Here is a 12,794-nt window from a genome sequence, read left to right as displayed (position 1 = left end):
ATTTGGGAATTTTTCAATCCATTTTTAATTAACTTCCCGGCGACCTAGAGACTTGAAACTTGGCTGTGTGCCGAGGGTTGGTGACAACACAATTTACAGAAAAAAAAATTCCGCTAGGTGGCGCGACAAGTGAGATAACTACAAATCCTTGAAAAACGAGGGGAATTTTGCAATCGATTTTTGAGTAACTTCCCGGTGAGCTGGAGATATGAAACTTGAGCCGTAAGTCAGAACCCGGTGACAGTGCAATATTTTGGCCAAAAAAAATCCGCTAGGTGGCGCATAGATCGAGATATTAGGAAAATTAGTTTTAATTTAGGAATTTTTAAATCCATTTTTAACAAACATCCCGGTTACCTAGAGACTTGTAACTTAGCAAATAGTTCGAGACCCGGTGACAATACAATTTGTAGAAAACAGAGTTTCGCTAAGTGGCGTGCTAATTAAGATAACTACAAATCCCTGAAAAACGAGGGGAATCTAGCGATCGATTTTTGAGTAACTTGCCGATGAGCTAGAGACTTGAAGCTTGGGCCGTGGGTCAGAACCCGGTGACAATGCAATATTTTGTCAAAAAAATTCCGCTAGGTGGCGCATGGATCGAGATATACAGAAAATTTATTTTAAACTGGAAATTTTGCGATCGACTTTTAACTAACTTCTCGCTGATTCAGAGCCTTGAAACTTAGCACATAGTTTGCGAGTCGATGGCACTACAATTAGTGGGAAACAAAATGCCGCCAGGTGAGAGACGAATCGAAATAAACGAAAATCTCTGAAAATCCCTGAAAAACGCAGGGAACTTTGGGAAACGAGGGGAATCGATCGATGGGATCGATTTTTAAGTAACTTCCCGGTGAGCTAGAGACTTGAAACTTGGGCCGTGAGTCAGAACCCGGTGACGATGCAATATTTGATCAAAAAAATTTCGCTAGGTGGCGCATGGATCGAGATATTAGGAAAATTAATTTTAATTTGGGAATCTTTCAATCCATTTTTAACTAACTTCCCGGTTACCTAGAGACTTGTAGCTTAGCACATAGTTCGAAACCCGATGACAATACAATTTGTAGAAAACAAAGTTCCGCTAGGTGGCGTGCTAATTGAGATAACTACAAATCCCTGAAAAACGAGGGGAGTCTTGCTTGGGCCATCGGTCAGAACCCGGTGACAATGCAATATTTTATCAAAAAAAATCGCTAGGTGGCGCATAGATCGAGATATTGAGAAAACTACTTTTAATTTGGGAATCAGTGCAATGTTTGATCAAAAAATTTGAGCTACGTAACGCACAAGTCGAATTATTTAGAAGATTAGGCCATACCTTCATGGCTAGCCTCCTGAGTGTTGCAGGCGTTGTAGAATTCCACCTCGTTGAAGGCCCAACTCAATGCACGTCCTTGCATACGTTTAGGCGTACGCGACTTTCACCACGATTCTTTTAGACTTTCAGGCGAATGCGAATTTCACCACGATTTTCAGATGTGCAAATTAAGTAGCTGACAAACGAGGTGGAATTCTCTTGTTATGATACGAGGTTCTATTGTTTTTGCCAGTGTTGTCAGCGAAAATTCCACTAATTCTCTTAAATCTTGCTATTTCGAACAAATAAATAAAGATAAGAATTTTCACTTAGTAATTACTTAAATTACTAATCAAAGTTGCAATTGCCTTTTTGTAGGCAGTACTAAAAAGTTTAAAATAAAAAGATGATAAAAAAATTTTAAGGACTACCTTTAATAGTAAACAATAGAAGACAATTTTTCCTTTAATACAGACATAGTCTTGTTGAATTTTGATAAAAACCTTTAACAATAGCTCATGTAAAATAATTTTGGGATTAAATTATTATAAAGGTAGAGGGGGTGTTTAATTTTTAAATAATCAATTAGTTAATCCCAAGTACATGGTTTGCCTTAAATTGAAATATTGCGCTCCACCTTTATAGTTTTAAATACCAAAATTCTTTTACAAGAGCTATTGTTAAAGTTTTTTAGTCAAAATTCAACAAACTATGTCTGTATTAAAGGAAAAATTGCCTTCTATTTTTTGGTCCCTTTATATAAAGGTAGTCCTTTTAAAGGTAGTTCTTTTGTATCATCTTTTTAGTTTTCATATTATTAAATGTTCGTGACATTCCTCTTTAAATGTATTCCTTACGTTGGGTGTATAATAATTCGTTTTGCCTGAACTTAGGCTTTTTCACTTGTTTTTATAAAAAAAATTTAGTAACTCCGCCAGTTTTTAACATATTTGTATTAAAAATGAATACATGGTAGTTTCTTGCAAATTAGCGCCAACAAAGTTATAAGCTCGTAAGGGTCAAAAGTTACGAAAAATTGGTTTTATACCTGTAACTCACGACTTTGGTGGTGACCGGGGAAAATCTTTTATGCAATCATTTCATAAACTCCTTGTGTGAAATTGACATTGAACTTTTTACAGTTTTGATAACAAAATACAATCAACAATAATAAATATATAATTTCTTCTTAAATGTAAACTAAATGAATATTTTCACTTAATGTAGCATGAATGATTTGAGTTTTTATTTGGTCTCTCCCTCCGGTGCGTCTAGCAACCAAAATGTCTCCATTTCACCTTTGCCCTTAACCTTAACAAAACCACGCGATGCAATTTTGTAACCAGCTTCACCAATTTTTTTCGCTGAATAATTAGACAGTTGTATTTTATAGGGCTCACTGCTGCTTTCCATTCTCGATGCCGTATTCACTGTATCACCAAATAGACAATAACGTGGAACCTTCAGACCCACAACGCCAGCTACTACCGGACCCGAATTAATACCAACCCTTATAGCAAGATCCGGTATATTTAGAGCTTTCACTTTACGCACGACCCGCAATGCGAAGTCACCTGCATGTTGAGCATGCAACGGATTCATATCAGGTGCACCCGAAACAGCCATATAAACCATGCCAACCGTTTCGACTTTATAAACAAATGGTGATATGATTTCGTGATCAAATGCAGAAAATACAGTATTCAATGTGGTCACAGCTGTCATAGCATCACGTATGTCATTCGTATCGCCAGCATAGATGTTCATTACTTCAATAAAAATGACGGTGACCTCCTCGAATGACTGACATATTGTCTCTTCGTCATTACGCATGCGCTCGGCAATTGTGCGTGGTATCATAGAGTAGAGTAATTCATCGCCTTGGCGCTTCCATGAATCAGCCAAATCTAAAGATTTTTCCAACTCATCCGAACGTTGTTCTTCCTTTTCAAATAAAATTTCCAATTTTGAAAAATGTTGCCAACCAGCCATTACTAATTCACGACTTAAGCCATGCGGATTTAAATCGTTCAAAAATAGACCGATGCCATGTAGTTCATCGAGATTTTCAATGAGTGGACTACATAAATAGATGAGAGAATCTATATCTTTCAAATGGAACATTTGACCTTTTAACAGTATCGCCTTGCTGCCTTGTGATATTTTGCGTTTACCAGTAAGTGGATCGATCTCTTCGCTTGCTTCGGCATTCAATGCGTTTTCGTCGCTACCTTCGAATATTTCTTTAACTTCATCCATTAGATTGTGATCCATTAGCGCTTCGTAAGCGGCTTGATTGCGTCCGGTGCGTAAAAGTTCAAATTCGAAGAGGACAGAGTGCATTTGTATTATTTGATCCCAAGTAATTGGTATATCCTTGGGACGTCGACATTTGAAAATATTCATTAAAGGAGAGCCAAAAAATTGATCTGGATTCTTTCCATGATTATGTAGTATCCACGTATCGATTATCTTTTCACCAGCCGACGTAATGATCATATCACGATTCAATACCACAGTGAATGGAAAGAGATCAAGAAATACATCAATATTGACTTTAGGCAAAATTTGTTGCGTAGGATGCGCCACAACATTGACACGTTTAGCCATATACTCCCGATTATCAAAATCCAAACGGTACTTAACAATTACTGTCATATGTTCGTGTGTCAATTTTATAGGTCCAGCAATGCCGCCATTAATATCATTTTGACTCTCAATAACCGAACATTTAACATTCAAATTGTAAAATTCACGTCCGATTTGCGTAAATTGTCCCATTAAATATTTCGAAAGCCCCGTACGTCCACTACGATAAAGCATGACAGCACCATTATCATCCACTTCAGCTAATTGCATTGAAGGACTCTTCATTTTTGGATATGTGAAACGCATTTGTAAATGAATATTATCAATAGATTGCAGAAAATCACAAAAATAACGTCCCGTTGCACGTATCATCTTGTCATAGCCGAAATTGGTAAAGAAACGCACGAAACAACTGCCAAAAAATGACATACACCAATCAAACGATTTACCCGTTAATGCAGACAATGCAGCAGCTATGTCGGGCATTAAAGTGTCCGGATAAATTTGATGCGTTTTGAATGTATTGTGACGACAATCGATAATATGACATACTTGACGCCAAATGTCTTCGCCGAATTCCTCTTGAATGAAGTGCTGGACGGATTCTAAAAGCATACCATACATGATTACGGTTGAGAAATAAAATATTTGGTTTAAACTAGCAATCTGATTATCGGCTGGCAGTTCGAATTTGTAGTTTTGGAATTCCAATATAATCAAAGTTTGATTGCTGTGTGCAGTACCAAGTCAATGTTGTGCCGGCCTGGTAGGTGGTAGCTTTCCTTCAAGATCGTTTTTGTTACCAGAAACTGCTACGCCTTATTGTGAATTAAAATGTGTCTGTGAATATAAATTAAATAAATTACTTTGATTAATATTTGCTCAAGATAGTAACAGCAATAGTTAGTAGCTATTATAATGTTTTATTTAATCACGCGGTACAGAAAAAAATGTACAATATTGTAACTAATTTAGGAAAATTCTGCTTATTTCCAACCTTCTGCAAACGTTCGAATCGCTAAACTTTCGAATAAATAACTTCAATATTCAATAATGCAAAATGGTCTTTATTAGACTACTTTGAGGGTACAATAACACTTATACTTCACAACCAATAGCGTGCTTAAGTCAAACTGATTACTCAGCTTTCACTGCTTTTATACTCTCTGTTGTCTCGTCCACCCATTTCTCCTAAGGTCTAGTAACTTCGCGAACTTCATGCTTGGTTACCAGCCATATATGTAAATGTATATTTGTAGTTTATAGTCTCTCGCATAGCCATATGCGTTTGTATGCGTGAGTACTACTTCGGCTGATGACTACATCTGTGTGTGAGTTATCTCTTCGTTGACTTTTATGTATGTGGGTAAATGATGATTAATGTGTTTATGTAGCAAGAGTGGCAGCTTACTTTATTGTTGTTGTGCCTTTATTTACTTAGTATCAGATTAGTGATGTGAGTATCACTTAGTGATACTAATATTCGTCACAATATGATTCCCACACGCCAGATTCGTAGTTCTCTCTAACTGCATTCCTCACTCAAAACAACTTTTTGGTACTGATGTAATAGGGAATGATTTCTGAACATGGTTGTAAAAGAAAAGTGTGTATTTAATTTCCAGAATCATAAATATTAAAATCTGCTTACTACAACAAAATTATGAAAAGCTACCAACTCCATATATTTTCAATACATTTTAAAAGTTCAACGTTTTCTTTAAACTGATTTTGTTGTTCTACTCTAAAATTTTGTTGAATGGAGTTAGTAGCTTTTTCTGCATCGTCGACGTTTTGTCGGTTAGCCTCAAACTACCTCAAATTCATTAAAAGAAAGTTGAGAGCGAACCCTATAATTCAGCAGCGATAAAGACACTCCCCGCCGGTACCTGTATTTTCATAGCCATTGATGAGCTAACATGATGGCTGGCTGGGGGTGGGATCTTTTGTCAAGAGCTAAATGTAAGCCGCAAGTTTAAGTTGGCTGATCACTGCAGTGTATTCCAAGCTGAAGTTGCTGCGATTAAGGATGCGGTAGATGAAATGCTATCCAGTGCTATTACGATTAGGGAATTTAATATCTACTCTAATAGCCAAGCGGCTATCAAGGCCTTGAGTTCAACTACAGTGAGATCGAGGGTGGTCTGGGAGTGCCTGACCTCGCTTGCGATTGCATCGAATTATTTTATAATTAAGATTATCTGGATCCCGGGCCATAGTGATATCCCGGGTAACTGTCAAGCGGATCGCTTAGCCCGCAGAGGTAAAACTGAACCGGATGAAGATAGCTGTAGGGATTTCGGTATTCCGCTGGCCACCTATGGTTTGCTCCTTCATAGCTGGGCCTCGAATCACCTCAGCAACCGGTGGGCGGACACCACCTCTTGCAGGAAAGCAAAATCGTTCTGGCCAAAAGTGGATAGCAGGTTTGCCGAAATAATTGGGTTCACTAAGGCTCACCTATCAATGGTCATTGGGGTTTTGATAGGGCACTGTTCCATGGATATCCATGCGGTACGTCTCAATATACTGGAAACTTCATCCTGCTGTAGCTGTATGGAGGATGATGAGGTGGAATCACCAAATTACTTTATGCTTGATTGCCCAGCTTTTGCCAGAACTAGGCGAAAGTACTTCGGTCGCGACTCACTTGGATCTCCCGAGGATTTATCCAAGGTTGAGCTCGGTATCATTCGGAACTTTATTGTTGCTACCCAACGATTCTCTAAGTAGCTAGATCTACGTCACCGTAATTTTTGTTGTATGTGGTATCACAACGGACCTTCGTGTTGTCCAAGTGAGCTTTCCTTATCAGAGCAGCTACCACCTAACCTAACCTAAGTGCACTTGGAACTCTCTGAGTTTCTGTTCAAACTACAAATGCGAGTATACCGAAGGTATTGAGAGTTTGCATATATCACGTTCCGCACGAAAAGTACCATTATCAAAATTATTTGCCTAGGATCGCTTTGTAAAAACTTTTGAAAGTCTTACATTTTGAATTGTACGGCGATATATATATAAATTTATGAGTTTAAGGATTTTCACGACTATTGTCGTGTAAAGCTATAGTAATACTTGGCATTTCTGGTACTCGTTGTCCAGTGAAAGACGATTCGGCTATACTTTCTATATTCGTGTCTAGCGGCAGTCGTGGTATGGTGGTAGCGTGCTACGCCTACCACACCTAAGATCCTGGGTTCGAGCCCCGAGAAAAGCAAAATCAAAAATTTAGAAACAAGAAAAAAAAGTGTTTCTAAGCGGTGTCGCCTCTTATATTTGTGCCATGAAAAGCTGCTAAGTGAAAACAAATCGGAAGAGAGACTAAGCCTCAAATCTCTTCGGAAGTTATCGTTTTAGTTTTTTATGTTTCGGGAGCCATAACTCGAAGAAAAATTAACATATCGTAATGAAATGGTGTACACATATTTTCCTTATAGCAGAAAATTTTTCTCGTAGAAATGGACGGGATCGGTTAAAGATCACGGCAACTTAGATATAAAACAAATTTAAAAGGGTCGTAGACTAGAATAATAAGCTACAACTTATCAAAAAATAATTTTGAATCAAAGTTATTTCACTTATCAAGTTTTACTGTAAGGGGAAATGGGGAGACATTTTTCTTTTAAACGGGCGGTGCCGTGTGTTATGTACAAAAGTAATTTATCTGAAATGAAATGTACAATTGAAGCTCACGCTGAGTATATAATGTTCGGTTATACCCGAACTTAGACACCTTTACTTGTTTTATTTTATTTTACTACGTTTTATTTTTTGATGATATACATATTACTTGTTGTTATTGTATTTTATTTAACTTTATTTTATTTTATTTATTTTGTTGTATTTTATTTTATTTAATGCTATCTTATTTTATTTTACTTTATTTTTTAATTTATTTTACTATGTTCTATTTTTTTGTATGACATTTTACTTTATTTTAATACAATTATACTTTATTTTACTATATTTTTACTATATTTATTTTACTATATTTTTTTATTTTTTATTTTTTTTTTACTATATTTTATTTTTTGATGATATATTATTTGTTGTTATTTTATTTTATTTAACTTTATTTTATTTTATTATACTTTATTTTATATTATTTTATTATTTAAATTATTTTAATTTATTTTGATATACTTTGTTATATTTTCTTTGTTATATTTTTTGTTTTATTTTATTTTATTTCATTTTATTTCATTTCATTTCATTTAATTTAATTTAATTTAATTTTATTTTATTTCATGCTATCTTATTTTATTTTATTTATTTTATTTTATTATATTTTATTTTATATTTTAATACAATTTTACTTTATTTTATTTTATCTTTTTATTCATTTTAACTTTGTTTTATTCAACTAAATTTAATTTAATAATTTTTTTAATTTAATTTTATTATTCCAAATTTCTTATTTTCTTAATTTAAATTAGTTTTATTTTTTTGTATTTTATCAGTACTTTTATTGCATGCCATTTTTTAACTATCATCTCTTAACAGTTTTTATCGCAAGCGATTTATATATTACACTCGTACCTACTATCTACATATGTGTGTTAATACTAAGCCTAACTGCCGGAAAGCAGGCTACTCAAAGTTTTAACCGTTAATCCAGCAGGCGTTAACTCACACAAACAAATAAACACATAATACCCATTTTTTCAGTAATATCTGCCTCTCAAATACTGGCAAATAAATGTCACTGATTTATTGTTTGTAAGACCTTAGACCGTGCTTGGCATGATTTAAAGCATTCGTTGATGTATTCTACAGGTGGGCAGAGAGAAATCGTTTTATCGGTATTTGCATTAAATGTAGCAGCCCTTCTTTAGTAGGTATCTTAATGCGATAATGTTTTAGGCATTCATATCCATATGAACATATATCTATACATACATACATACATATGCTTATACGCACTTATCCTTATGATGATGATTATTTATGTTTGCAATTTTTAGATGTTTATACAAAAATGACTCTACTTATTGATACCATTTACTCTTTTTTTTTATGAAAGTTAAAATTTGTACTTTTTTTCGTGTATTTAGTCCTTGTTCTCACTTAATTAAGTTTGCAGTCGTCATTTTTATTGCTTTTTTATTATTTTTTGTTTTTATGTTTGTATTAAAGTCCGGCCGTATTCTTGTTTATATGTACTAATAAATGCCACCCTCAGTGCCTTACTCCCTGCCATTTATTAGGCATATTCGTTGTGTTTTTTCTTTCACTTTTTATGATAATACGCACGCATCGCAATTTTCTCACTTTCTTCACCCCAAACAATAACCGCGTATAACAAGCAATTTGCCTCTGCTGCCGTTTCCGTGTTTTATCAGCTGGCAAATATTGTGGCTCTTGCGGTTGCTCTGTTGTTACTGAATGCTCTCGTCCTTGGACAGTTGATTAAATACATAAATAAGAATATTTTTATGAAGTTGGTGGATACATTTGTGTGTATATAAATATATATACATTTCTATATGTACATAGGTGTATTATAATGTATCTCCCAAAAAAAGTATCAGGCAAATCATTTTGCTCAATTAGCCTATTCTTCCTGCAATTCTCTCCTCATAGCCCAATTAGATCGTCCATAGATATACAACGGCGAACAGAAAAATATCAGTGTCAGTTTTTTATCAAATTACTTCACTGAAATTTTTTATTTTCAATATTAGAATATGACTCAGTAATTTGGATCAATACAAAAACAATTTTTACTATTTGCCTTAAGCAATTTTCAATGGACTTCTTTATATAATTTTCCAACTTATACTAACCGATTAAAACTTATCAATCTTCCAACTCTTGCTGCAAGCTTGTAGCTTATCGGGAAGTTACTTAAATTTTAATTAAAAAATTCGTTCACAACGGCCGTGCAGCCGGCCTGTCAAGTCAAGCTAAATAAAACCGTTTAAAAAGAAGTGCTCGGAATGTAAAAATTGTAGGGATTTTTGCAATAGGCAACGGAAATTTTTTCGTCAGTTTATTAAAAGATTTTTTTATAATATCGAAGAAAATTTCCATGCGTATTTGTTTTATTTGTTTGATTCCAAAAAAAATTTTAAATATTGGTTTGAGAAAGAAAATCCTATGGCAAAAAGTCATTCCCATTCTGAAAAAAAAATTGTTTTTTGATTGAAGAATTGGTATCTAGTAACAGATTTTTAGAGTTACGATAGGCTGGGGGAGAGTTCCTACCTCCGTGGATCCGCCACGGGCTGTATGTGTGAACGTACATTAGGGTGTTTCATTTAAACATTTATAGTTTATAATGTGGAGGAATTGAACCCAGAACCGATGTAGCCGGGAAAATGATTGATGATAATTTTTACTTTAAATTTTGCCTAAATGAAGCTCTTTGCTTAGATTAACATAAAGAATACTATTATTTAAAAGAAGTGAACCAGGTGCCGATTTATTCCAAAACTCTTTTTTATTATGCGAAAAGCTTGGTGGACACATAGAAATAAAGATGAAGGAAGAAAGGGAGAGCGAGGTAGAGAAGAAAGATAAACAAGACAGAGTGTGACATTTCTATCACGGAGGGGTGAAAGGATGAAGTATAGAGACTTTTAGAAATTCCTTTGAAATCATGCACGTAAACCAAAATTCGTGCGGAATATCCCTTCACGACGCCGTGTTGCAGTTCTGCAACATAATATCCAATTTACTTTATTTTCCTTCATGTAGTTATAATTGCAGTCTTGTTGCGCATCTTCAACGTTTTTCTTTGGAATTACTTCAGGCATCATCGCCAAAGTAACCAAAGAAATTGCAAAATTTCGCATTAAACTGCAGTTGTCTGAGATATTTTGATCAGTGTGCCCTGTACTTTGTGTTAGTCAGTGCGAAATGTGAATAAAGTTGAAGAAAGTGTATTTGTTTTGAAGGTAAGCGCGTGTATTTTCGCATAGAATGAGATTTTTATTGAAAAGTAGATCGAAAAATACTGTAAGGTTAGTTTATATAACTGCTGCAGTAATGCAACAAAGTGCTAGTACAGATGAGAAATAGTATATTTCATAGAAAATTTTTACAGAGTTCTCTCACTTAGAATGTCGACGAGACGATTGAATTCCGCTGAAATAAGTAACGTTTTGGAAGATCTTGACAGTTCGCATGATCAAGAGTTTTCAAGTGACAACAACCTTGGAGATCCAGACTATATTGAGGATATAGCCACATGAAACGGTACAACCCTAAGAAACCTTATAAGTGGGGTTATAAAATAATGGTGTTAAGTGGAGTCTTAGGGTTTTGCTATCAATTTGAGCCTGATACCGGAGACGAAAACAAAGTGCGAATCGGCGATCCAGATCTTGGTGCTTCCGCCAACGCTGTGGTCAGACTGGCAAGAAATATACCCAGGAACAAAAAATTTCGTTTATATTTTGATAACTACTTTACCTCATCGCCTCTGCTAAAGTATCTTGCCAATGAAGGAATTTTAAGCTTGGGAACTATTAATAGCAATCGGATTCCGAACTGTAAATTCCACGACCACAAAATCCTAAAAAAGAAACCACGTGGCTTTTCACTTGAACATGTTGCTTCGTTTGATGGTACGGATATATCTACAACTCTCTGGGTTGATAATAAATTTGTTTGTCGACTTTCACAGGAGAACTTCCCAAAGATACAGCTGAACGCTACAAAAGAGCTAAAAAACGTCATATTCAGGCGGATAGGCCATTCGCAGTGGCTCAATATGGAGTTGATTTGATTAATAGCATTATGGGTAGGCATAAAATAACAGTATGGAGCACTAGATGGCAAATTCGTTTGCTTTACCATTTGATTGATTTAGTTCTCAGCAATTCTTGGCTTCTTTCCAAGTGAGTGCACGAAGCCTGTGCATCAACCGAAAAAGAACTAACTTCTGCTGATTTTCGCTTATATGTAGCTGAGGTCCTATGCAAAATGGACACAATTGCCAAAACAACGAAGCGAAGTTCAAGCCTGGAACATGAGCTCAGAGTCAAATCATTGAAAGCTTCGTCGCACCACGTACGACCACAGCCAATACGTCAAGACCAATTCGGTCATTGGCCTTCTTGGACGACGAATCGTATGCGATGGAAGTATCCAAAGTGCACCGGATATACATAAACGACTTGCAAAAAATGTGGAGTATCGCTCAGTTACAACAAAACCAACAATTGCTTCACAGATTTCCATTTGAAATAATTTTCATGCTATCCATTGTAAAATATCAAAAAACGTTAAAACAAATGGTTTTAGTTTTGAGATTTCCCATAAAAAAACCTTCTTTTACAAAAAATTATGTTTTTGCGCTGTGAAGGGATATATTACGTTAGCAGGGATGCATAACTAGGACGCATAACCACATTAATCTTCGAGTTTTCCTGCAGTACTTTGAAAAAAGTTTTACATATCTTAAATTTACGCTTTAGTTGACAGAAAAAAATCGGTTCTTTGTTTTTTAAAGATCCCCCTAATGTAGGTATATAGAACTTTGATTGGTAAAGGAGCTTAAACTACAAAAGGTTAGATTCTAAATTTTCCGTTACGATACTATGAGGTGAACAATTTCAATGTAAGTGCCCAATCTTACTACTCTTTTCTTGGTTGATAAAAAAAGATGCATATTATATGGTACTAAAAACTTCTTTTTGTCACTTAAACCCTTTTCATGTAACCTTTTATTATACGTTTGTTGTTTCATACATTTTCGTCCTTGAGGATTTTTTTTTTCTTTGGTCGTTAAGCAGCATTAAGGGCCCATTACTGATACTTAGCATAGACTTGACTTCACTTGATACCTGTCACAGTTCTGTTAAATGAATATTGCATGTTACTGATTACTCAAAACTTAGCAACACGTAACTTGACTTAGAAGTATGCTGGATTTTTATTTTCTATGTAAGTT

At 35.0% G+C, this 12,794-nt stretch overlaps 1 protein-coding gene across 3 annotated transcripts; it reads right to left on the bottom strand.

Moving 5' to 3' along the window:
• Positions 1 to 2,386: 2,386 nt before the first annotated feature.
• On the bottom strand, positions 2,387 to 9,244 carry LOC137237466 (soluble guanylate cyclase 89Da-like). Of its 3 annotated transcripts, none has more exons than XM_067761544.1 (2): positions 8,803 to 9,244; positions 2,387 to 4,732 (listed from the first exon to the last, which is right to left on the bottom strand). In XM_067761544.1, exon 2 carries the CDS (start codon positions 4,514 to 4,516, stop codon positions 2,549 to 2,551), a length of 1,968 nt encoding a protein of 655 aa, XP_067617645.1. In that variant the 5' UTR covers positions 4,517 to 4,732; positions 8,803 to 9,244; the 3' UTR covers positions 2,387 to 2,548. The 3 variants fall into 3 exon arrangements, with proteins under 3 accessions (XP_067617645.1, XP_067618501.1, XP_067619304.1); XM_067762400.1 differs by having other exon boundaries at positions 8,819 to 9,244; XM_067763203.1 differs by lacking the exon at positions 8,803 to 9,244 and adding an exon at positions 8,435 to 8,524.
• Between the last annotated feature and the right edge of the window lie 3,550 nt (positions 9,245 to 12,794).

This window comes from Eurosta solidaginis, chromosome 1, assembly GCF_040869045.1.
Source record: "Eurosta solidaginis isolate ZX-2024a chromosome 1, ASM4086904v1, whole genome shotgun sequence".
NCBI classification, from domain to species: domain Eukaryota; kingdom Metazoa; phylum Arthropoda; class Insecta; order Diptera; family Tephritidae; genus Eurosta; species Eurosta solidaginis.
This window is presented reverse-complemented; position numbering and strand designations above follow the sequence as displayed.